This window comes from Macaca nemestrina, chromosome 1 (genome assembly GCF_043159975.1).
Source record: "Macaca nemestrina isolate mMacNem1 chromosome 1, mMacNem.hap1, whole genome shotgun sequence".
NCBI lineage: Eukaryota > Metazoa > Chordata > Mammalia > Primates > Cercopithecidae > Macaca > Macaca nemestrina.
The window spans coordinates 121,902,437-121,929,290 of record NC_092125.1 but is presented as its reverse complement, the minus strand read 5'-3'; the positions used below and the strand labels follow the sequence as shown (position 1 = coordinate 121,929,290).

The following is a 26,854-nucleotide window of genomic DNA, read 5'->3' as shown; positions in this document are numbered from 1 at the left end:
TAATTCCCAAAACTGTTTATGATTTTTCTATTTCAGTAAACAACATTACCATTTTTTTCAGGTTATGACGATTCTAAGACTTCAGAGGAATCTTAAGGTCTCTCTTATAAAGTCCTCACATGCTGTCACCAAGTGAGGGCAATTGTATTTCTACAAGTCATTTAAACCATTCTTCTTCTCAGTTCACACTGTACCTATGTGATTCTGACTTTCAATTCTCTTGCCCTATGTGCTTTTTCCTTCCCCTTCACCCATTCCACTTGCATTACCGAATTAACATTCCTAAAGTATTCCTCTCCTCAAAACTGTTTTTTTAAATAAAATTGTGTGAACTTAAGCAGGTTTCATAACTTGTCTGAACCAGTTTCTCCTTTGAAAAATGGAATAATGTGAGGCAGGGTGCGGTGGCTCACACCTGTAATCCCGCACTTTAGGAGGCTGAGGTGGGCAGATCATGAGGTCAGGAGTTCGAGACCAGCCTGGCCAGCATGGTGAAACCCCGTCTCTACTAAAAATACAAAAATTACCCAGGCATGGTGGCATACACCTGTAATTCCAGCTATGCGGGAGGCTGAAGTAGGAGAATGGAGGCTGAGGTAGGAGAATCACTTGACCCTGGGAAGCAGAGGTTGCAGTGAGCCGAGATTGCACCACTGCACTCCAGCCTGGGCGACAGACTGAGACTCCATCTCGAAAAAAGAAAAATGGAATAACGTTAAGGTTATCGGCACAGATTGTACCAGCTGATATAGCAACCACTGCTACATGTAACTATTGAAATTAACATCTCAATAGATTAAAATTAAATAAAAGTTTTAATTCCTTAGTCACACTAGCCACATTTCATATGCTCAAAAGCCACATGTCATCATCCTGGCCAACATGGTGAAACCCCATTTCTACTAAAAATACAAAAAATTAGCCAGGTGTGGTGGCAGGCACCTGCAGTCCCAGCTACTTGGGAGGCTGAGGCAGGAGAATCACTTGAACCTGGGAGACAGAGGTTGCAGTGAGCCGAGATCATGCCACTGCACTCCAGCCTGGCGACAGAGCCAGACTCCGCCTCAAAAAAAAAAAAAAAAAAAAAGAAAAGAAAAAAAGCCACACGTCTAGTGGCTACCATTCAAGACAGTAAAAATTTAGAACATTTCCAAGATTGTGGAAAAGTTCTACTGGACTGTGCTGAGTAGTTTTCGTACAGCTTATACTGATAGCACAAGCAAAGAACCTAACACATTGCTGGTGCATAATAAATGGTAGCTTTCAATATTATCTGTTAAATAGTATAAAATAATACCCAGTTCATAGAGGTTTATTCAACGATTAAATAAGATATGTATTTTCAGAGATGATCAGTATATACTTGTTCCTCTTATAATGTGAAAAATGAATTACCTGTTTTACAAGTTCACAAAATGTTAGTCTTCAGATCTGCTCATACCTGCACCTTTTGTAAGTCCTAAAATCCACAAAGAAAATAGGAAGTTTTTCTCTCAATCCAAATAATTTTAAACACGTGCAGTTTTAAGTTAACACACCATATTGTTCACGGGCAGAATACTAGGCTATAGCATTGTTAACAGGTTCTTTTTCTTTAAAGAGTTGACACTTGAGTTTTTTACAATGATGTTGTACCATCTGGAATTAAATAACGTTTTAATTCTAGGATATCAATTTTCATATACATTCTCACATCCAACACCTTCACTATCTTAAAGAGGATAAAAGAAAAATCATTGACTCCTCCTATAGAGAGACAACATGAGGAAAAAAATGATAGATTAAACAAAATAAAGCAATTGCAAATCCATGTGATATAAAGAACACAGCTGTGAGACGAGATTTCTCCAACTGCAAGTCCTGCCTTTACTACTGCCCAACTCTGTGATTTCAGGCAATTTACTTAGCTTCTGAGTTACAGTACTCAAAGAGTTGTTCCTTGGAGTGGAGTAGAATAAGCACACAATATAATAATGATAGCTGATTTATTAATTATGTAGTTATAAGGCCACAGGTATGGAGTACAACTTCTCTGTATGAATTTTTTCTATGTATGAATTATCTTGGATTCGTATCTCCTTAGGCTTTGAGAGTCCTAGTTGTTTAAACTGACAATTTATAGAGAAGCAGGGCTTGAAATAAATGGTTTACCAGTTTACGAATGACAACTGAGGAATTTAAATGCATGGACTAGTTGAGGAAGACTAATTGTCAATGTGTTTTTGCCTTTGAAACCCGAAAGCATTGCTGAGTAATTGTCAACCAAACAAAATTAGAATTTTAATGATTCATAATTAAAAAAACCTTTCAAAATAATTGAGAGTATGCAGGAATAAATTTCACAGGGCAGTAAGAATGTTTATAAAAATGTTCTTGTAGGCTGGGCGCGGTGGCTCATGCCTGTAATCCCAGCACTTTGGGAGGCTGAGGCGGGTGAATCACGAGGTCAGGAGACTGAGACCATCCTGGCCAACATGGTGACACCCCGTCTCTACTGAGGCAGGAGAATCGCTTGAACCCGGGAGGTGGAGGTTGCAGTGAGCCAAGGTCCCGCCACTGCACTCCAGCCTGCCAACAGAGCGAGACTCCATCAAAAAAAAAAAAAAAAAAGGTATTGCATCTCTAGCCTATCTTCTCTGCTTTCTTTGAAGTTCCATGAATCAAAACTGTGATTACAATTTTTTAAATAAATATTTAAATACCCGTGGTAATAAAACGAATTCCTCATGCTGTCTCTGCCAAGTGGTGAATGCTAGGAACTAAGTAAATTCTCGAAGTTCCAAGTGAACGGTCAGAAAGCCTTAAGCTGCTTTTAGAGATGCACAGAATCATCAGGCTCAAAGCAAAATACAATTTAAAAATACTTACTTTTCTAAACTCTAACTTGGCCTCCTGACAAACGTAATATTCTCCTAATGGTTAAATCCTAAAGAGTATAGAAAATTAAGTTTTTTAAAAAGCTGCATCAAATGTTACATTAAGAGAAATGAGGACAATCCGATAATGCAATGCAAAATACAGAGTTGCATTTGGTTACTGATTTATAAATTAAAATTTGGGAGAACTGGAAAGATTATTTCTACAGTGTTTCTGTGTTTTTCAGATGTATCCTACTATAAAACACGGTTGTGAAGATACCCAGGACAGGCAATTTCCTTTCTGTGTAGGACCCACCCGCTGCGATAGAATTGAGTGTAAAAGGCTGAGCTTCGTGTAAACACAAGGTCACCAGGGATCATAATTTCAAACTCTCCCCTCCCCCTCACTCCCTCCAGCCACCAAGGTATCTGAACCCAGAACTCACAACAGGAACGTGGACTCAACTGCAGCTTTTGTGGGAAGGGGATGAAGATTCTTGGTAACTGCTTCAACAAACCAGAGGAATTAAATAGACCTTTGATTTTTCTCCGGAGGCGCGAAGCACTAGGCCGTTTGAGGATCTCCTCTCCGTTTTGCCTGGGACCAGGAAAAGACGCGAGAGACGGAACTCGCCACCAGGCACTGCTTGGGGAAGGAGGAGAGTAGGGGAGACCAAGAAAGAGGACAGAAAGGTAGGGCACGGAGAGCTGAGCCCAGCTGCACTCATCCCCGCCCCCGGAAACCCCCGCAGCTCCCGCCCCAACCAGCCCTTCTCTGGCGCCTGGCACAAGGTAGCCCCCGGAGGCAATGAGAGCCAGCACAAGTCTCGCGCGCCCGCGACGCGGGTAAGGGGGCTCCAGGCGGCGCCCACTTCCCCAGGCTGCCAGATCCCAACCTCTGACGCACCCTTCTAAAGGGAGCGGGCTCCAAGCGCTGGGGCCTGTCGTTTCTCCCCTACTTCGGCTTACCTTACCAGACGGACCAGCGCTGACCGATAGCGCCTAAGCCCGCCCGCTAGAAGGAGACAGGGCTGGGCCTTAGGGCGCGCTCCCGATCTGACCGGCCGGCCCCCGGGGCGCGCTCACGGCCCCGAGGAGCGCGCTTACGGCGCTGCTCTTTCAAACCTTGTTTCCCTTTACGGCAATCGCGAAAGTGTCGTGAACGTGCTGCCGCGGATCAGTCATCCAGTCGGCTGGAGTCGGAGGTGGTATCTGTAGGGGTGTGCTTGTTGGGGTCAGGGTAAGGCTGCGGGACGCGGTCACTGGGCGTGAAGGATTTGAAGGGCGTTGTAGGGGCCGGTGGAGAAAGGACTGGATGCTCTGGGGCGGGTCATTAGGATATAGCTGTGTATGGACTCGCGCGAGGCGAACGCCGTCCTTCCTGGCGCAGGGTGGCCTCGCGCGCGGGGTTGTGGGGAGGCGAGGGGCGACTGCCCCCTTGCTCCTCTGTGGAGACATTGGGGTGGCGGAGCGCCGGCGCGGGAGCCGGGGGACTGTTGTGTGAGAGCCAAAGGTAGGGGTGGGAAGAACCATGGAGGGCCAGCGCTGAGCGGGCCGAGGGCTGGGAGCGCTACCCGTGCGGAACGGACCTTGCCTGTCAGGTCCACACCCTCCTGTCCGAATGCTGGCAAGTCCACACACCGTGTGGCATCCTCTGCCGGGTTTGCCTCTCCTTAGGAATGCGGTGCTGATGTTTGTGGCTGGGACTCGATTCTGGTTAGCAACTTTTCTAGAAATTTCAGCCTATATTGATAAGCTGTGAGACTGCTAGCCGGCATTATTTCAGCAGTAGTCTTGCAAGGAGAAATAACCAGAAGAGTTGCTGGTGTTTGCCAGTATTCCCAGAAACACTGCATGAATGGGATCTTTACGTTTAGTCGTGTTTAACTTGTTTTCTCCAATTCAGTGCTTGGCATTTTGGTGTCATTTTTGCCATTTTGCATCATTAGTATTAAATATATAATTTTGCTTGAAGTATTTTAGTTCATCAGTAAATCCGTAGTATAATAGTAGGCAAATTCATAGTTGTCTTTCAGCAAATGTTAGTGTCTTGTATATGGACAAAGAATAAAGATGTATTGCCTCCTCGAACTATTAGGAATATGTCCAGTCCGTAGATGTTGAGTTGAACGACTTATAACACAAGTTAGACTTTGGTAAGGGCATTTAGAGCATTACTAAATTAGAGCCATTGCCATTCACATAAAATTCGAGATTGAGGTTCTAAAAGTATTTATTTGCCTATTCGTTTTATGCTGAGAAAAACTAGTTAAAGCCCCCTGCGCAACTTGTCTTTCTAACACTTCTAAGAAATAAATTAGGTAAATCTACCTTGTGTTAATACCAATTACATTTTATTGCACGATTTCTTTGTTTTCTAGGCTGCAGATTTGTTTTTTAAGCTGGCTAAAGGTGCTGATGTCCTTTTTGAGGGTCATGTTGTGCTATTTTTTTAAGAGACTAGAAAAATAATCTATAAAATGCCAAGCTTTTGCTGATGTTTGTGTTGTGTGTGTGTGTTTTTTAAGGGGGAAGAAAGCTATTTCCTCTTTTAAGGAGTGCAAGATTTCACTTCAGCAAAACGCTAGATCTAAATTGTGTTACACAGCCCTGTTTTTGCTTCCGAGTCTGCTGAAAAGGCTTTTGTTTTTGTAAACTTGCTCTATGTATCACTTGTTAAATAATGCTGAACTTAATCCTGTGATCCTATTAGTTTTCTTTTCCTTTTTTTCCCTCCTTTCTTTCCTTGTTCTTTATAATTTGCCCTTCCTTTCTGCTAGTGTTGCCATGAATATTTTTCTTTAGCCAATTACCTGTGAAAAGACTGTAAACATACTGCTGAATCAGTGCAGATCAAAACTTGACACCCTTAGACATGGCAGGGATGGACATTCTGGAATTTCACACAACAGGTTGTATATTGTGTAAGCTTACTTTATGCACTGCTCAGGAGTTAAGAGTTTTGTTTTTTGTTTTTTTTTTTCAATGTGATACTTGTCAGCGGTTCCCCATGCTGAAGTCCACACAGGAATAATGTAGCCAGTATGCCATTATCCTCAGCTGATATAAATGCAACCGTTGTGCATGATAGACTTTTTTAGTAAAGGTATTGATTAAATATCTCTGATTATACTTTTCTACCTTTTTTGGATTTTCCACATAAATATTTATGCTTGCACAAAGAAAATTCTTTGTCAGACCGTATGTGTTTTCCTAGTTCTCCTCTGGACTTAAAACAGTTTGTTGATAGCATTCATAACTTAGTTGTTTATGAAACCCCACCCTCCCCCTTTTGAGCTTCTTAAATGTATGGAATGGTATATTTCAGTCTTTTTGTTTCCTCAGAGTCTGGAACAACTAAGTGTTTATTAAATACTAGACGAGTAATATTTGTTAATTGTTCAGTAAGTACTGGTTACCTACTAGTAGGGTGTGGTGGCACATGCCCGTAATCCTAGCTACTCTGTGGCTGAGACACAAGAATTGCTTGAACCCAGGAAGAGGAGGTTGCAGTAAGCCAAGATCACGGTACTGCTTCCAGCCTGTGCTACAGAGCGAGATCCTGTCTCAAAAAAATTAAATTAAATTAGATTAAAATAAGTATTGATTATCTACATAGTGCTAAGTATGGTATGAGCTTGTGGGAAAAGAATGTTAACAAGACAGGCTTGGCCCATGCACTTGTGGAGTACACAGAAGTGTGGGAGAAAGACCAAAAAAAAAAAATCAAACAAAAATAGTTCAAAGTGTGATGAGTGCTTTAAAGGGAGCAGAGCACTGGAGCCAGATTTTAACAGAGGAGTGGAGTTACTGATTACAAGTGGAAAGGCTACAATAGCTATAGGACTGTGACAGTATTATTATGAACTGACTTACAGCGTTACAGCTGATGGGAATTTTATACAGTTTAAGATATTCACTTGTGCTATTATGATATATGAAAACATATCCTCAGTGAACAAATAATTTTGGCTGTGTTCTAAAGTTACAGATTTCTTTATAAGCACATTGGTTGCTTTCCATTACATCCAAGTAAAATCACAACTCTGCATTAATTCTCCAAACTTCATTTTATCTCATTCTTCCATCTGGTTTACTCCTGTCCATCTGTGGTGATCTCTCTTGTACCTGAGCAAGACAAACTCTTTACTGTAATCTCAGGGTGTGTTCCATTTTCTTGGATTATTCTTCCTCCTGCTCTCCTAAAATGTCTGGCTCCTTCTTTTCCTCTGAGCTTGGTATAAAAGCTACTTGAAGACTTCACCCTATTTAAAATGTGTACCCCCAGCTATTTTCTATCTTGGCACTTGTTTTCCTCATTGTGCCTATCACAGTGTGTAATTTTTTTATTTGCTTGTTTACTAGTTTTTATTTATTTTCCCACTGGACATAGGAGATGGGATCATGTCAGCCTAATTCACTGCATTTATATGTTGGTTGAGTGCATTGGAAACTTGTAATCTATTTTCTTATAAAAACTATTAAGACTGGTGGCTAGGTTTCTGAGCTAGCCAGCAATAATTTTAATTTCTTACTTTTTTTTTTCTTTTTGTTACTTATACTGTGATAAGAAAAGGACATTTTCTGCTCATCCTTTTGGTCATAGGCCTGACTCCATATAAAAATTACAGCCGGCTAGAAAAACTTTTGGGTTTTTTTGTTTGTTTTTGAGACATGATTTTGCTGTTGCCCAGGCTGCAGAACAGTGGCATGATCATGGCTCACTGCAGCCTCAACCCCCAGGGGTCAAGCAATCCTCCCAACTCAGCCTCCCAAGTAGCTGGGACTGCAGGCACAGGCCAGCATGCCAAGCTAATTTTTTTGTGTAGAAGTGGTTTTGCCATGTTTCCCAGGCAGGTCTTAAACTCCTGAGCTCAGGTGATCCACCTGCCTCAACCTTCCGGAGTGCCGGGATTACAGGCAATGAACCACCGTTCCCAACATAGAATAATTTTTTAATATTCTCCTTCCTTCGTGTATTCCCATCCCACATCCATTTTTCCTTTCTCGCCACATTGTCCTGATCTTCCTATTGTAGCCACCTACCTACCCTATGCAGCTCCATTGAGATATGCTTGCTTTTAATTTGCTAAAATTCAGAAGTTCCTGTTTTTTTCTGTAATGGTTTTCATGGTCAAAGACCCTGGATCTCAGATATGACAGAAGGAAGAGTGGAGATGAACCTGTGGTAGTGACTGCAAACTCTGTATCTGTATGTATGTGTTGAAAGTAAAGTAGGCCGGGCGCGGTGGCTCAAGCCTGTAATCCCAGCACTTTGGGAGGCCGAGAGGGGCGGATCACGAGGTCAGGAGATCGAGACCATCCTGGCTAACCCAGTGAAACCCCGTCTCTACTAAAAAAAAAACAAAATACAAAAAACTAGCCGGGCGAGATGGCGGGCGCCTGTAGTCCCAGCTACTCGGGAGGCTGAGGCAGGAGAATGGCGTGAACCCGGGAGGCGGAGCTTGCAGTGAGCTGAGATCCGGCCACTGCACTCCAGCCTGGGCGACAGAGCGAGACTCCGTCTCAAAAAAAAAAAAAAAAAAGAAAGAAAGAAAGTAAAGTAGCCACCTGTAGGTCAGAGACTACATGTATCTGAATTTATATTTGCAGTGTTGTTGTTAATAGCTTCACAGAGACATTGTTGCTGTAATGTTGGCAAAGAAAACCTTCAAAAACTCATTGCCTCTTTTCATGTATAAATTTATACAGTGGCTAGATCTGGAAAGGTTTGTCAAAATGTAGATTTTTATAAAAGAGAAATAGAAGGTTAAAAAACCATCTAGGTCGCAGAAGGGAAAAACTGAGAGGGAAAGTATCCGTTTATCAACTAGTCCTGCCAAATGTTCAAACTTAAAACCATTAGGATCAGTTGCTTATAGCTATTCAGTGCCAAAAGCAGGCTAGCACTCATCTTTTTTTTTCTTTTTTTTTTTACAGTAAGAGAATAGAATACTGCAACAGTAAAATACAAATGGAATTGACTAAATTTTTAATTCCCATTTCAAGTGGAATTCCATAAGAGCTATTATTTACCAAATACGAAAATTTATCATTGCTTGACTATAGAAAATTTGGCTACTATGAAGCTAAGTGTATTGGTGGTTATTGATCTTCCATTTGATCTAAAGTGATCTTATCACCAGTTATTTAATATTATATAAACATTACTTTAAAACAGTTTTAATCAGTAACTTTGTGATACAGTTGTGTGAAAGAATTCCTCAAAATGTAAGGAATTAGCTTTGATTTTTCTCCTTGATTTGAAATATTAAGTTTTTGGGTTTTTTTGTTTGTTTGTTTGTTTTAAGACAAGTCTCACTTTGTCACTCAGGCTGGAATGCAGTGGTGCGATCTCCGCTCACTGCAACCTCCACCTCCCGGGGTCAAGCAATTCTCCTGCCTCAGCCTCCTGAGTAGCTGGGATTACAGGTGCCTGCCACCACACCCGGCTAATTTTTGTATTTTTAGTAGAAACGGGATTTCACCATGTTGGCCAGGCTGGTCTTGAACTCCTAACCTCAGGTGATCCGCCTGCCTCAGCCTCCCAAAGTGCTGGGATTACAGGCATGAGCCACCCTGCCCAGCGAAATATTAAATATTTTTATTTCAGGGCACCTCAGTTGGTTAAATTGTGACACTGATGAGTCTCTTGAGATTTTTGAAAATTTATTTAAGGGCATTAACTTGACTATAACGACTATTTTCTAAACAAAATATTGAGATACGTGATTGACAGAGGTCATTCACCTTAGGTCATTAGTAACATTGAAATTTTGGAATTTGATATTTATGGGGATATAGGAAAAAAGTTCTGGTCTGTATGTGACACCAACATTGTGTTCACATGTCCATATTAGGCTGTGGGGTGAGTGTCCCCCTGGCAAGTACCTACTTGTCCATGTGGTTACTCATGAGCTGAGTGCCTACATTACATGTTTTGTGGCATGTGACCCTGTGGCCCACTTCCCAGAATGCACATGTGGCCTGGGTTCATAGTCCTCTAGCCATGGCCCAGTCTCAGTTCAGTGCCTTCCATCCTGGGCAGCAGGAGCACCATGCTCCAGTCTACCACAGCTGCCTCTGGGCCTTGGCCTGGCTTCACTGCATTCCAGGGACTATGTGCTGCCTCCCCTCCACCCCAGACAGGGGGGAACCTGCCGCTCTCAGGACCACCCTGCAAAGGCAGAATAAACCAGATCCTCTCACAGCAAAAATAGTTAAAAGGGACAACTGAGCATGTTTTGATAGTAGATCCATTGTTGAGATGTCCTAAACCCATACCATTTCTGGCACTTTGATCTTGCTTTATGGATAGTTTCCAACCAGAAGATCAAAGTATACCTATGCCACTAATCTTTTTGTTCTATTAAGATTCTTTCTCTCTTTCTTTCTTTTTAAAATAATCTTATGGTCTCTGTTCCTCCTTCTCCTAACTATGGTAAGTTTCTCACAAGGTTCTTTATTCATTTTTTTCTTTCCATGCTTAATCCCTTTGAGAACTTTTCTACTTCCTAGTTTTTAACCAGAGTAGCTTTTAAGTTGATGACCTGAACTTTTCACTCTTACCAAAACTCCAGTTTTTCGATTTTGTCTAAAACATCTCTACTTAAAAGTCACGTGTGTGTGTGTGTATATATATATATGTATATATATATATTCCCTTCCTACCCTCGTCCCTAGTTCCCTTTCACCCCCTGCACCCTAAAAGTCAAAAAATAACAAACTGATTTTTCTTTTCCCACTTGCCCTTTTGACAACAGTACCAGTAATCTCTAGCAGTTGACTCTTTTTTTCTTGTTTCCTCACCTCTCATATCTAATTCTTAAGTACTTTCTGCTGAATCTTCCATTTAAATAGAAATTACTTACAGATTTGACTGTCTTTCATATTTTCATTTTTACCATCCTACTATAGGCCCTCACCACTTCAAACCATTGAGATCACTGTAGTTACTAATTTTTAATTGTTCTCACTATTTTCTCCATTCTGATTCATCTTGAAAATACTCCTGTATTTCCTTATGCTACTTGATTACTTATAATTGTTATCTCTAATCTTTACTAAATGATATACAAATACTTCAGGAATTAAACTCAAGGTCCTTTATCAGCAGTCATCACTTGACCCACTTTTACTTTTTTTTCCTTCTACTTCCTCAGTTCATCAGGACACTCTGCTAATACATATATACTGTCTTAAAGTTAATTTTTTTCATTGTTGTTTATCTCCACCGAGAATACCATCTATATTCGTTTTTACCAATAAGAAGTTTTATGTTTTGGTTTAGTTTAAACAGAAACCCTGTGTTTGTTTGAATACTATTTGGTTTAGTTTAAACAGAAACCCTGTGTTTCTGTTTGACTGCTACTTACCAGCTGTGTGATTTGGACAAGTTAATTAGCCTCACTGAGCCTTAGTTTATTTTTCTGTAAAAATGGGGATAATTAATAGTCCTTGCCTTCTAGGGTGGTTATGAGGATTAAAGGAGTTAGTATATAAAAAGTGCTTAAGTTTTGTAATATGAAGGGCATGCCCGACAAATGTTAGATATTACTATTAAATAAAAATCTAGTTTAACACTCATTCAAGTCATTCCTCTGATACTAATACTGATTTGCCAGCCTTGAGACCTCAGTTTCTGTATATGTGTAATGATGAGATCATTTCTAACATTTGTTGCATTATACAACTGAAAACTGTGTGAGATCGAAAAAGAATATGAGCCTCAAAGTCAGGCAAACTATTGGATAATAGGAAGTGTACTACTATTAAAGTCTCTTACTGTTTTTTGTCTAAAGTTGAGGTTATACACTTTCAATAAGAACTAGAACCAAAATCAGGTCCCTACTTTTCTGGTCCTGTTTGATACTTACTACTTTACTGACAATTTGATTTTTTTGTTTCCTTATTAATATTGGCATAAGATGTAAATAGTGGCTGACAAGTGTATTTTTTGTTTTTATTTTTATTTTTATTTTTTTTAGGTAAGCACCAGCCACAAAATCCTACAAAAGAAGGTAAATTACTGTCTTTAAATATTAAAAAAAAAAACAAGATCCATGAGTGGGCATCGATCAACAAGGAAAAGATGTGGAGATTCTCACCCGGAGTCCCCAGTGGGCTTCGGGCATATGAGTACTACAGGATGTGTATTAAATAAATTGTTTCAGTTACCAACACCACCATTGTCAAGGCACCAACTAAAGCGGCTAGAAGAACACAGATATCAAAGTGCTGGACGGTCCCTGCTTGAGCCCTTAATGCAAGGGTATTGGGAATGGCTCGTTAGAAGAGTTCCCTCCTGGATTGCCCCAAATCTCATCACCATCATTGGACTGTCAATAAACATCTGTACAACTATTTTATTAGTCTTCTACTGCCCTACAGCTACAGAGCAGGTAAGAGTTTCTTAACAGATCTCAATATTTGCTGTATACCAAAAACGTTATAATTGGGACCTTGGGGTCATTTTAACCAAAGATAAAGTAATCTGACAGCTATCTGTCGACTATTTTAAAATATCACACACACTGTGATAAAGCTTATAAGTACAAGCTACACACTTGCTTATTAGAAACCAGAAGCAAAGGGTAGACTGTGATCCTAGTAGTTAAATTAATGTTAGCAGGGATTAACATGTAAATTGTTCCTTTTAAAGTCACTAAATCTCAATTTTTTACAAAAAAGTTTTTCATTCTTTTAAATGGTAGAATAAAGTCTTAGCAAAAAAAAAAAAAAACTGAGAAAAGTCTCTGGTATTTAATATGGCATGACTGTAAACTAGCCTTATCAAAAGGTTTTTTTTCCATTCTAGTGAGAAGTTTTAGATTACCTTTCTCTCTTCCTTTAAACATGTATGCCTGATGGACTTCAGGTATATGGCTTATTATTCTAACAATTGTGACAAAGGAAGTGTAAGAAAAAGTCAATATAATGTATTTCCTATTCCATATCTTGCTCTGGCTACCATTAAGAAATGATGCATGCTATTGCTTACAAAGACTCACACAGGCCTTCTCAGATCCAAGCCTCTCTTCTACTGTTACCCTCTATTACCCTCTGTACTCATTACTTGAAACCAAAACTAGAACTCTTTTTCAGAATAGATAATTGATATTTATTTCTTTGGTTTTAAAATGTCCTTACCAAAACATGAACTAAGCTAGTTAGGTAGATGAGAGAATTATAAGCATTTGTTCTGCCTGTATTAGTTAGACTGATCAGTTTCTGGTAATTCAAGACAATAGAAGGTAATTCTAACTAAACATGTCAGAGTGACTGAGCTAAATGAGACGGTAATGGCCACAACGTTCCTTAGCTTGTTTTAAGCTTGAAGTAATTTTTTTAAGTAATCTTCTAGATTATTTGTCCTTTGAGATAAAATTACCACCATTCAACCCTCTATTCTTTTCTGTTTTCATCAATTTGTCTGTTGCCATAGGTTAAATTAAAAGTCATTAAAGTGAATGGCTATTGAGGGTCACAGTTACCCACAGAACATGTGATTTCTGTCATTTGCCAGGTTTTCATTTCCCATTATCCTTAATTCCTCTTTTACAAATACAGTCCATACAGATTTTATAGATGTAAAATCTGGTTTCTCCTCATCTTTCTCATCTTTTTTTTTTTTTTTTTTTTGAGACAGGGTCTCCGTCTGTCACCCAGGCTGGAGTGCAGTGGCACTGTGTTGGCTCACTGCAATTTCCTCCTCGGGGGTTTAAACAATTCTCCCGCCTCAGCCTCCCAAGTAACTGGTATCACAGGCCCACACCACCACGCCTAGCTAATTTTTTTATTTGTAGTAGAGACAGGGTTTCACCTTGCTAGTCAGGCTGGTCTGGAACTCCTGACCTCAGGTGATCCGCCAACCTTGGCCTCCCAAAGTGCTGGGATTACACTGAGCAACCAATACAAAACCAGTGCATTATTTAAATGTGTCCTTGGATTCTTTATCACATATCCTTTAAATTGTTTCACTTGAGGCTTATCTGAGAATTTGACTGCCACTGCCGGAAGGGTTTGGTCCAAATCACACAAATCATTAGAGATATAGTAGAACAGCAGGGAGGTGGGTTGATTCCAATGGAAGACCTCCAGTACTAAACTAGTTCTAGGATGGGGATCAAGGAGTGAGAGCAGGTTCAAGGATAGTTTGGCCACTGATAGTCATTTATTGAACACCCCAGAGTATATCAGGTAATGTGTTCCCCTATAATACTTTTTCTTGGCCTCTGTTCTTAAGTGATTTGGAATATATGACTAACCCAGAAATTAGTTAAATCTTTAGGGAGACTTCCAGAATGGAAGCTATTCTTTTCACTAGTTGTAATGGTTCAGAATTGCTGCTAGGAATGATCAAGGCAGGGTATGACTGAGCTGCTGTTTGTTTCTCTGCAAAGGAAGGTAATGTCCTACAGTGGAGATGCCTGGATGCATCTTCAGCTACAAGGTAGCTATCCTCATTAGGCTCAAAGCAGAATGCATTGAAATAGGTCTTGGTTGTTTTCTATGACAAGTTGTTATTATCTCTGTGATCTTCAGTAAGATATGTAAATTCTCTAAGTCACCTTCTTTAAATCTTATTTTGTGGTGTGATGATCATACATTCAGGGTACCTAGCATATAATGTTCGAAATAGTAGATGGTTATTGTTTCATTGATCAGAAAGATTAGGTATATAATCTATTCTTCCACAGTCACCTTCCCATTCGTGATTTCCTCTAATAATACATAATATGTCCAGTCACAAATTCATCTAAGTCCTTATTTCTTTTATATTTTTCTTTATCATCGTGTTGGAGTCAGAGAATTTCATAAATTTTATCACCCAGGGAAGTTCTCTTTTGTTATATCTCTGATTCTTTTGGGCCTTGTGCCAGTGGATGATCATTAAGTTTCATGTCTACTTGTATAGTATTACAAACTTCCATTTATTTTTTATGTTACTAATTTTTTTAATGTATTAGAGTTTCAGACACCAATCTTTCTGGTAGAAAGGAAGGTCATTATTATAATAGTTTAAGCTCAGTTTGTTTCTTTTCTTAGAAAAAGCAATCTTCCTAGTAGATAAGAAAATAAGTTAGTCTTTATTTTTCACATTTTAAAGGTAGAAATACAGACTTCTCTCTTTTTATATGGAGAGCCAAAATTTCTCCTTAATCTGTTCATTACTCAGTATTTAAACTTCATTAGCTAGTAGCTTTAGTTTTAGTGTCATAAGTTAATTTGGAATGTCTCTTGTAACTTGGTACATATATACTTGTGTTCACCTTGCCACCATCCACAAAAAGAGTCGGACTCTGTAAAATATTTGAAGAGATTTATTCTGAGCCAAATATGAGTGACCATGGCCTGTGACACAGCCCTCAGGAGGTCCTGAGAACGTGCCCAAGGTAGTTGGAGCACAGCTTGGTGTTTTTTTTGGTTTTTTTTGGTTTTTTTTGAGACGGAGTCTCGCTCTGTCGCCAGGCTGGAGTGCAGTGGCTCAATCTCAGTTTGCTGCAACCTCCACCTCCCTGGTTAAAGCGATTCTCCTGCCTCAGCCTCCCAAATACAGGACTACAGGCGCATGCTGCCATACCCAGCTAATTTTTGTATTTTTAGCAGAGGCAGGTTTTCACCATGTTGGCCAGAATGATCTCAATCTTTTATTCTTGTAATCCACCCGCCTTGGCCTCCCCGAATGCTGGGATTACAGGCGTGTGCCACCACACCCGGCCAGCTTGGTATTATACATTTTAGAGAGGCGTGAGACATCAATCAAATACATTTAAGAAATACATTGGTTTGGTCCAGAAAGGCGGGACAACTCAGAGTGGAAGGGCTTTCAGGCTATAGTTGAATTTAAACATTTTCTGGCTGAGTTTGTCTAAAGATCTGGGATTGATAGAAAGGGAATATTCAGGTTAAGATAAAGATTGTGGAGACCAAAGTTCTTTTGAAGTCTTATAGTGACTGTCCTTAGAGACAATAGATGACAAACGTTTCCCTTTCAGATCTTAGTTACTATCTCTTCAGGATTGGGACGGTCTGGAAGAAAAAGATCTAGCTATTTTAATAGAGGTTCTTTACAGATGCAGATTTCCCCCTATAAAGAACAGCTTTGCAGAGCCGTATGAAAATATGACCAAGAAACATGTTTTGGGGTAAAATATTTTGATTTTCTTCCTTGTCTTGTAATGTTATGCCAGAGTCAGGTTGGAAAGTAAGTCAAGATATATAGGGTTAAATAAAACCCATCTGATGAGAATTTATGATTTGTAGGGCATGACTCCCCAGACTCCTTAGATACAAATTTGGGCAAGGTAAAAATCAATGGTTTAGTCCTCATCACAAAAGATAGATAAAGGAAGTTGGTGTTAACCTGTATTTTACCCTTAAAAACCAGAAATGCCATTACCAAAAAGAGTTCTGTCAAGTTTCAATATAACTTTTTGAAATATTGTGAGTTGTTTAAATGCTCATTTGTTTTTGTTTTTATATTGCTAGTTTTAATGCTTTTGATTCACCTCACTAAAAAATAACTTGTTAGATATTTTTTTTTTTTTGGCATAGAAAAGTGAAAAGAAAATGAAAATGGCACATTGTCTGTAATTTCACTGTCCAGTTAACTTATGTTGACATTGAAAAGTGAAGGGGAAAATAATTACATAGTTAGAAAAATTCAAAGAGTGGCATAAAACAGAAAGTAAAATCTTCCCTATCTGCCTTTCCTTGCTATGCCTCACCCTAAGCACTCTCCTCAAATGTAATAAAGTTTAACAGTGTTTTTGTGTGACAAATCACACCCTAAATTTTATTGAATAGAAAAAGCAACATGCGGAACACGCAGTACACCATTTAGAAATTGTTTAAAATATGCAAAATAAGCCTTTATTGTTTAGGATTACATATATATACATAATCAAGTCTAAAAGCAAACATTGGAATAATAAAGACTAAATTCAGGTTAGTGGGTACTTTTAGGGGAAGATTGCATGATGGATTGGAGAGAGCTGTTCATGGTGCTTCAATTATGCTTTTTAAGCTGAGAGGTTTGTCAAGGGTGTTCATCATATTTTTAAAACTTTTTGTATGTTTGAAATAGTAATAAAACTCATATTGTACCTGCCCATATATATGCCCACCAAAATCTTAGGAGTATTTTTTTCCTTTTAGTTGACACATAGTAATTATATATGAGATATTGTGTTACATTTTAAAACACATATACAGTGTATAATGATCAAATCAGGGTAATTATATCTATCTCCTCAAACATTTATTTCTTTGTGTTCATATTCCAGATCCTCTCTTCTCGCTTTTTGAAAATATGCAGTACATTATTGTTAGCTATATTCAGCCTACATTACTGTAGAGCACTAGAACTTATTCCTCCTACATAGCTGTAACTTTGCATCTGTTAAACTATCTGTCCCTATCCTCTTCTCCCCTCCTCCTTACCCGTCCCAGCCTCTTGTAACCACAATTCTTCCCTTTACTTCTGTGAGCCTTTTTTTTCTCCCGCTCCTGCGTGTAAGAACTTGCGGTATTTATCTTTCTGTGCTTGATTTATTTCACTTAATATGATGTCTTCCAGGCTCATCTGTGTTGCTGGGAATAACAGGATTTCATTTTTCTTTATGGCTGAATAGTATTCCATTATGTATATTTACCACATTCTTTATTCATTACTTTGTTAATAGATGTTTAAGTTGATTCTATATCTTGGTTATTGTAAATAGTGCTGTAATAAACATGGGGGTGCAGATATCTCTTTGATATCCTGATTACCCTTCCTTTGGATCAATACCCAGTAGTAGGATTGCTGGATCATATGGTAAATCTTAGTTTCTTGAGAAATCTCCATACTATTTTCCATAGTGGCTATATTAATTTACATTCTTGCCATCGGTGTATAAGAAAGAGCTCCCTTTTCTCTGCATCCTCACCAGCATCTGTTAACTTTATCTTTTTATAATATAACCTTTGTAACTAAGGTAAGATAATACCTCATCGAAGATTTGATTTGGATTTCCCTGATTATTAATGATGTTGAGCATTTTTTCATATATTTGTTGGCATTTATATGTCTTTTTTGAGAAATAGTTGTTCAGATCATTTGCTCATTTTTTGATTGGATGATTAGCTTTTTTGCTGTTGAGTTCTTTGTATATTCAAGGTAATATCCCTTGCCAGATGTATAATTTGCACATACTTACTCCCATTCCGCAGGTTCACTCTTCACTCTATTGATTGATATGGAGAAGCTTTTTAGTTTGTTATAGTCTCGTTTGTCTACTTTAGGTTCTGGTTTTGTTTTTGTTTTTGAGACAGAGTTTCACACTTGTTGCCCAGGCTGGAGTGCAATGATCTCAGCTCACTGCAACCTCCGCCTGCCAGGTTCAAGTGGTTCTCCTGCCTCAACCTCCCAAGTAGCTGGAATTATAGGCATACACCGCCACACCTGGATAATTTTGTGTTTTTAATAGAGATGGGGTTGGTCAGGCTAGTCTTGAATGCCTGACCTCAGATGATCCACCTGCCTCCGCTTCCCAGAGTGCTAGAATTACAGGTGTGAGCCACTGCGCCCTGCTGTGTCTGCTTTAATTTTTCTTGCCTGTGCCTTTGAGACCTTAGCCATAAAATCTTTGCCTAGACCAATGTAATGAAGCATTTCCCGTGTTTCTTCTAGTAGTTTTATACTACTAGGTCTTACATTTATGTCTTTAATCCATTTGAGTTGATTTTTGAATATAGTGAGAGATAGGAGTCTAGTTTCATTTTTCTGCATATGGATATTCAATTTTCCCAGCACCATTTATTTATCCTTTCCCCACTATATGTTCCTGGCATCTTTGTCAAAAATCAGTTGTCTGTAAATACGTAGATTTATTTCTGGGTTCTCATTTCTCTGGGTCTGTATGTCTTTTTATACCAATACCATGCTGTTGTGATTACTATAGCTTTTTATTATATTTTGAAGTCAAGTAGTGTGATGCCTCCAGCTTTGTTCTTTTTGCTCTAGATTGTTTTGGTTATTCTGGGGTTTTTGTGATTCCATACACATTTTAGAATTTTTTTTCTGTTTCTGTGAAGAATGTCATTGGTATTTTGATAGGGATTAGCGTTGAGTCTATAGATTGCTTTGGGTAGTATGGCCATTTTGACAATATTAATTCATGGACATGGGATGTCTTTCCATTTTGTGTGTGTCCTCTTCAGTTTCTTTCATTAGTGCTTAGTAGTTTTCATTGTAGATATCTTTCAACTCCTTGGTTAAATTTATTCCCAAGTATTGTATTGTATTGTATTATATTGTATTGTATTGTATTATATTTTGTTTTATTTAGCTGTTGTTAATGGGGTTGCCTTCTTGATGTTTTTCCAGCTAGTTTGTTATTGGTGTATGGAAATGCTACTGCTTTTGTATGTTGATGTTGTATCTTGCATATTTACTGAATTTAACAGTTCTATGCGTTTTTTGATGCAGTCTTTAAATTTTCTCATATATAAGGTCATGTCATCTGCAAAGAGGGACAGTTTTGACTTCTTCTTTTCTAATGTGAATGCCCTTTGTTTCTTTCTCTTGTTTAATTACTCTGGCTGGGACTTCCAGTACTATGTTGAGTGTGGAAAGTGGGCATCCTTGTCTGGTTCTAGTTCTTAGAGGAAAAGCTTTGACCATTTCCCCATTCAGTATGATGTTAGCTGTTGGTATGTCATATATGGTCCTTGTTGTGTTGGGGTATGTTTCTTGTATGCATAATTTGTGGTGATGTTTTATCTTGAAGAGACGTTGAGTTTTATCAAATGCTTTTTCTGAGCCTGTTGAGATGATCATAGGACTTTAGTTCTTCGTTCTGTTGATGTGATATGTCACATTTATTGATTTGCATATGTTGTACCATCCTTACATCCCTGAGTTAAATCCCACTTCATCATGGTGAATAATCTTTTTAATGTGCTGTTGGATTTGGTTTGCTAGTAGTTTCTTGAGGATTTTTGTATCTGTTTATCAGTAATACTGGCTTGTAGTTTTTTTCTTTTATTGCATCCTTGTCTACTTTTGATATCAGGGTAATGCTGGTTTCATAGAATAAATTAGGAAGAATTTTCTCTCCAATATTTTGGAATAGTTTCAGAAGAATTGGTGTAGTTCTTTAAAAGTTTGGTAGAATTCAGCAGTAAAGGCATTTGGTCCTGAGTTTTTCTTCGTTGGAAAACATTTTAATATTTATTCAATCTTGTTATTTGTTATTAGTCTGTTAAGGTTTTCTATTTCTTTTAGTTCAATCTTTATAGGTTATACATGTCTAAAAGTGTATGTCTTTCCTCTAGGTTTTCCAGTTTCTTGGCATATAGTTGTTCATGACAACCTCTAATGATGTTTTATATTTCTGTGGTATCAGTTGTAAAGCCTCTTTTTTTGTCTCTAATTTTATTTATTTGGGTCTTCGCTCTCTTTTTCTTGGTTAATCGTAGCTAATAGTTGGTCAATTTTATTTCTTTTCGAAAAACTATTCATTTTATCATTTGTGTGTATATATATACACGCAATATATATGACACATGTCATGTGTGTCATATATGTATATATACATATATATGACATATATATTCACCTTTTTGGGGTTTTTTTTTTTGAGACGGAGTTTTGCTCTTGTTGCCCAGACTGGAGTGCAATGACACTGCAGCCTCCTCCTCACCTGGGAGGCAATTCTCCTGCCTCAGCCTCCCCAGTAGCTGGAATTACAGGCATGCGCTACCACACCCGGCTAATTTTGTATTTTTAGTAGAGACGGGGTTTCATCATGTTGGTCATGCTGGTCTCGAACTCCCGACCTCAGGTGATCCACCCGCCTTTGCCTCCCAAAGTGCTGGGATTACAGGCGTGAGCCCTCCACACCTGACCAGATATTCGTGTACATATATACACATACACACATATACACATATGTGTGTATGTATATATATTCTATTTCATTTCGGTCTGATCTTCTAATTTTGGATTTGATTTGTTCTTGCTTTTCTGGTTCTTTGAGGTGCATTATTATGTTGTTTAATTGAAATCTTTCTACGTTTTTGATGTGGGCATTTATTTTGCTTTATCCTTTCCTCTTAGTACTTCTTTTGCTGTGTCTCTTAGGTTTTGGTATTTTGTGCTTCGGTTTTTTTTTTTTTCGAAAAATTTTTTACTTCTTAATTTCTTCATAGAGTCATTGGTCATTCAGGAGCATGTTGGTTAATTTTCATGTATTTCTACAGTTTGCAAAGTTCCTCTTGTTTTTGATTTCTAGTTTTATTCCATTGTAGTCTCAAAAGACACTTGAAATGACCCCAACACAAAGATTTAAAAATTTGTTGAGACTTATTTTGTGGCCTCACACATGGTTTGTCCTGGAGAGTATTTCATGTGCTGATGAGAAGAATGTGTATTCTGCAGCTGTGGAATGAAATGTTCTGTAAATGTCTGTTAGGTTCATTTGGTCTATAGTGCAGTGTAAGTTCAATGTTACTTTGTTGGTCTTCTGTTTAAATCAGGGGTGTCTAATCTTTTGGCTTCCCTGAACCACACTGGAGGAAGAATTATCTTGGGCCACACATAAAACACTGACAATAGCTGATGAGTGGGAAAAAAAAAAAAATCTTACAGTGTTTTAAGAAACTTTACAGATTTATGTTGGGCTGCATTCAAAGCTCTCCTTGGCTGCGTGCAGCCCACGTGCCACAACTTGGACAAACTTAGTTTAGATGATCTGTCCAGTGCTGAAAGTGGGGTAACATTTAATGGTTTTTATGATGCATCCTTGCAGAACAAGAAAAAAATTACTCTTGTACTAGCATGTGGATATATTTGTGTGTATGTAAAATCTTCATTTCTGTTTCAAAAGTTTAGTAAAACCTTATGTTTCTTGGAATTTTTTACCTGAGTTGACTCACATAACATCTCTGCAAGATTTTATAAGTTGGTTAATTGCTACATTATGATAAGATTATTTGTTTATGTCAGTTCTTTCCCATACACTTATCAGGGCATAACGAGTTCTGACTGATGCGTGAGTTCCTTCATTCATTCAATATCTCCCCCAGGGTCTTACGGCAACTGGGATCATATTTATTCCTGAATTAGAAGGCTTGCTTCTTAAAATACCTCTGAGAAGTATAAAATAATGTGAACAAGGAAGAAGTATATAAATATTAGTGTATCATTGTGCAGATTCACAGGAAGAAAGGAAAATCCAAAGTCAAGAAAACTTTTTATGTCTGTGATTGTTATTTTACTATTTCCTAGGATTGTGTATATACTAGTTATCTTTGTTCCTGAGCAACACTTTGCCCCATTAAAATCTTAAGCTTGGACCCCAACAAGCCCCTAGATTTCTTGTCCCCTAAAGCAGAGGTATTCAGCAGAATTTTCTGATGATGGGCATGTTCTATGTCTGAGGTCCAGTATAGTAGCCATAGCCACGTATGGCTATTGAGCATTCAGAATGTACCTTGTGTAACTGAGGAACTGAATTTTTAATTTTCTTTAATATTAATTAATTTCAAATAGTCACAGATGACTGATGGTTGCTGTACAAGGTAGTGCAGCTCTAGAGAGTTACTGGATTCCTTTAGGAGCAAGAAACAGTAGATCCAAAGTCCGGAAGACAGAGTTCTTAGTCATAAATGATTAATTACTTAGTTCAATGTGCTTGCATGTAAAGTATGGTTCCATAACCACATTTATTGCTTTCGGGGTTTATAACGCTGGCTTAGTGGAGGTATGTACTAGGTCCTTTGGATAATCTCAGTGTCTTAACAGAACTCAAAAAAGGTTTGTGAAAAGATTCTTACATTTTAAAAACTGATCTCTGTCAGAGAGATCTAAATAGATGGCTATCAGAAACTCCTTTGCAGTACAGAATATACTGAATGTTATTTGCATCTCTGAGTGTTTAATATTCATAGTGTAACTTGATAACAAATATACAGTAAAATACCTTGTGATTATAAAAAATATTTTATAGCCTGGGAAGGGGAAAGTAATGAAAAGTGATACCGTATACTCTTCTATATTCTTAAGGATAAAACAAATAGGACCTCTTCTTTTTGAATATACAACATTTAAATTCAATACCAAGCCGGGTGCAGTGGCTCACAGCCTGTAATCCCAAAACTTTGGGAGGCTGAGGCAGGTGGATCACTTGAGGTCAGGAGTTCGAGATCAGCCTGGCCAACGTGGCAAAACCCCGTCTCTACTAAAAAAAATAATGAAATAAAAAATTAGCTGGGCCTCGTGGCACATGCCTATAATCCAGCTACTAGGGAGGGTGAGGCAGGAGAATCTCTTGAACCCAGGAGGCGGAGGTTGTAATAAGCCAAGACTGCACCGCTACACTCCAGCCTGGGTGACAGAGCAAGACTCCATCTCTAATTAATTAATTAATTAATTAATTCAATACCAGCAGTTCAATTTCTGTTTGGGAAAAAGTGTGACTGTGGATTTGAAAAATAGTATTCTGAGCACTCTATGCACTGGATATCATGCACTAGTGTTATTTTATGGCCCATTGAAGAGAGATGTTTAAAAATGTTACAAACTCAAATTTGGAAAATGGCAGCACATTATGTCCCCCTCTTGAATATTCACAGGATGTATTAGCAATATTAAGGACTGGAGGAAGTCCTGTAGTAAAGAAATCTGTTGAACATTGTTTAGTGTTTAACCCAGTGTGTTTCCCATATGAGCTTAGCATGGCATTTTTCATGTAATACCTGCAAACATTTTGAAGAGTACAGTTTTGGAAAAAATTCAGTAATTGACCCTTCTAATCTAAACATTGAGAAGAATCTTATGGAAGAACCTAGTCCAATCTCTTATGGGATTTCTGTAATCTTCCTGGTAAGTTGTTATCTAGCATCTGCTTGAACACCTCTAAATGCAGGAAATTTAATTCTTTTACAATTCTGATTGTTTCAGTGAGTTCTTCATTATGTAGCACTTGGATCTTCTCTCCCATAGCTTCCAACTAGCTTTCCAATCTGCAGGTAAAAATATTATTAGTCAAACATGGTAACTGTGTGTCTGAATATTCTTGCCTTTCTTATTTCACAGGCACCTCTGTGGGCATATATTGCTTGTGCCTGTGGCCTTTTCATTTACCAGTCTTTGGATGCTATTGATGGGAAACAGGCAAGAAGAACCAATAGTAGTTCTCCTCTGGGAGAACTTTTTGATCATGGTTGTGATTCACTATCAACAGGTATTGTTGATTTTTTTAATGTTGTTGATTATTAACAATGATTAAACCAATGCAATAAGCAGTGTTAGAATATATGTTTAGTCATGAAAATAAGTAATTTTGTATTAAATTTTAGTATTTCTCAAAAGACTATGAACCTAGTTAATATTTTATCATTATTGGTAGTGTTAGGAAATTTAGAAATTAAGTTAATTTCTGTGTGTTATTTTTAGCCCCAAATATTGTTTTGGCATCTTTTGTTTTTAAAAGCTTGGGGCATAATTGTCATCATCAAAACTATTATGAACTAAATGAGAGTACGGTGCTGGGAGACTAGTTAGGTAATTTGTGGTCTTCGTGTATTTAAGTGAATGTTATATATACATTCAGAATTATGTTAATAGACTTGGATTGTAACTATGTCACGAGAAGCTTAAAGACTATGACAAATTAGGAGTATCGTTAATATTTCATTGTGTACTGGAAATTTGCTAAGAGAGTACATTTTAGGTGCTTTTACCACAGGAGAAAAAAGATAACTATGGGACATGATGGATAAGTTAATTTGCTTAACTATAGTAATTATTTGTATATATGGCATGTTTTACACCTCATATACAATTTTTAAAAGAAATACTAAAGTGCTAGCAATAACTGAGTTACTCTATTTGGATTATAAGTGATATCTCTTTATTTGCACTGTTTTGCAAGTTTTTAAAATAATAGTTTATTATGTTTTTAGAGGGGAAAAAGATACTTAGAAACTAAATGACAGTTTTTCAACTAGTCTTTCTGACAGGAACTCATCCCTCCCCTCTTTTATTTTTATTTTATTTAGTTCCTCAATTATTTTCTTGTTTGGCATGGCACTTAAAATATTTAAAAAGAAACAAACAAAAACCCCCTATAGTTTTAACTCCTGAATCCAGATTTGCAGGTATAGGTGCATGTCAAAATCATTGCTTCATTGTATCCCAACAGCAGCTTATTTAGTAGAAGAGGAGAAGCAACTAAGCTCATATAATTTTTTAAGAATCAAATCAAGAAATACTCAAAACTTCTGTTGAATAAATGGTAGTTGGCTGTCTTGAAAGGTAACAACTAGCTGACTGCAGGATGGCAGGCTTCCTATTATTTATTTTAAATTGCAGTCATTTTTGCGTTGTAGTTTGAGTTCTAGAGTTTTATAGGAAGTTTTATAGGAAGACATACATAGGTATGTCACCCATAACAATATCTGTTTTTAAAAAAAAGACAGTTATCAATCTGAAGCAAGTAAGTAGGTCCATCTGGGGATTATATAGCCCCTTGGTTTTTCTTTCTTTTTGACTGTCTACGTTGTAATGTTTTGCTGATCGTTAGTACTGGTGTCTCTCAGTCAGGAAAGTGCCCGAAGAAATGCTGAAGTATTTTGGTTGCCTTCAAGAACTTTGCCTCCACTAAGTGATTTGGTTTAAAAAAAAAAAAAAAAAAAAGAAAGATTGAAATTATGGGGTAGAGATTATGTAACAGATTATAGCCTACTTTTCTGTTACAATAGATTACTGAGAGAAGATAGTGCGTTTACAACATATGTTTTTGTCTCATCTAAAATCATTTCCAGCTCAGTTGTTTGCTATTCATATTATTTGGTTTTCATTGTGATCTTTCTTCTGCAGTTTTTGTGGTTCTTGGAACTTGTATTGCAGTGCAGCTGGGGACAAACCCTGATTGGATGTTTTTTTGTTGTTTTGCTGGGACATTTATGTTCTATTGTGCGCACTGGCAAACATATGTTTCTGGAACATTGCGATTTGGAATGTAAGTAATATTTAATGGTAATTTTTGTTTTCTCTTTCACGTATGGAGAATGTTGCCTTATAAGTATTTGAGTATTAGAAATTGATCAAATCACTAAGTTAGTTTAATAAATTTAAAAAATTTTTAAGCTTCATTATTATAGCTATTTCCTAATAGTCTCTGCATATGCCCCTCTTTTATACTTTTTTAAAAGGAGATATCAGAACCTCCCAGCCAGTATTTTAAAAGCAATACAAAAAGCAGTAGCCCCTCATCGTTGTCTTTCCCACAGAAAAATTCACTTTTTTCCCCACCATTATTTACCTAAATTCCATTTTTATTTTGACATATAAAAATGCATTTCCAGGAGAAAGAAGATGGTTTCTGAGAGCAGTGCCCTAATCCAATCTTAATTTTTAGTGTTTCTGCTATTTTCAAAAATGGCAGAATTTATAATATCTGGATTTCACATAGTTTGTGTTTCGTTGGTTATTATGTCACAGTTCACTTTCAATACCTATTTTGAAAGCTTATTTATCAGTCAACCCTAATGCATTCTCTTTCCCTTTCGAATAATACAGCATCAACCATATGGTGTGGGAACTGAAGGAAGGAAAGAAAATTAACCACGGAAGTAGGAGAAGAGTAAATAGTGTTTTTAGTAGTGATTTGATATCACAGCTTTCTGTCTTCCAGTCTTTGAATTTCCCTCATGATGTTATCCTGTGATGAAGTGTGTATTTAGAGAACTGTAAACAGCTCCATATGGTTGGATGATAAGATGCCTGCCTGTAGGGGAGTGGCAGGAGATAAGGCTGGAGAAGATCCAGAAAATCAAGGTCCTTCTGTGCTCTGCCGAGAAATATGAGCTTTTATCCTGAATCTGCAGGGAACTTTTGCAGGACCTAAAGCAGGGAAATGACAAAAGTGCCTTTTAGAAAGATCAGTCTGGCAGTAAGGCAGAGGGTAAATTGTAGTAGGCTGTGACAGAAGCAAGGAGACCCG

The 26,854-nt window shown here is 37.8% G+C and overlaps 2 protein-coding genes across 18 annotated transcripts in view; one reads left to right on the top strand and one right to left on the bottom strand.

The window, feature by feature from the left end:
* The window catches only part of LOC105479220 (DNA damage regulated autophagy modulator 2), a 32,231-nt gene extending 28,790 nt beyond the window's left edge, over positions 1–3,441 (bottom strand). For 4 of the 11 annotated variants that reach the window (XM_011737124.3, XM_011737123.3, XM_011737128.3 and 1 more), the window contains exons 1-3: positions 3,305–3,441; positions 2,869–2,926; positions 1,396–1,459 (exon numbers count right to left, since the gene is read on the bottom strand). Coding sequence is in view for 3 of the 11 variants with exons in the window: in XM_071095922.1 (XP_070952023.1) it covers positions 528–543 (16 nt within the window). In the remaining 8 variants the exon portion in view is untranslated. Of the gene's footprint in view, positions 1–527; positions 961–1,395; positions 1,460–2,868; positions 2,927–3,304 lie in introns of those variants that run through there. The other 7 variants (XM_011737127.3, XM_011737125.3, XM_024792058.2 and 4 more) reach the window with 4 other exon arrangements.
* Positions 3,442–3,463: 22 nt separating this feature from the next.
* LOC105479221 (choline/ethanolamine phosphotransferase 1) overlaps positions 3,464–26,854 on the top strand; it is a 46,557-nt gene continuing 23,166 nt past the window's right edge. For 2 of the 7 annotated variants that reach the window (XM_011737134.3, XM_071095901.1), the window contains exons 1-4: positions 3,464–3,551; positions 11,846–12,259; positions 23,944–24,091; positions 25,729–25,870. In XM_011737134.3, the coding sequence (XP_011735436.1) occupies positions 11,921–12,259; positions 23,944–24,091; positions 25,729–25,870 (629 nt within the window). In that variant the 5' untranslated portion in view covers positions 3,464–3,551; positions 11,846–11,920. Of the gene's footprint in view, positions 3,552–3,637; positions 3,705–3,978; positions 4,099–4,297; positions 4,372–11,845; positions 12,260–23,943; positions 24,092–25,728; positions 25,871–26,854 lie in introns of those variants that run through there. The other 5 variants (XM_011737135.3, XM_011737132.3, XM_011737131.3 and 2 more) reach the window with 5 other exon arrangements.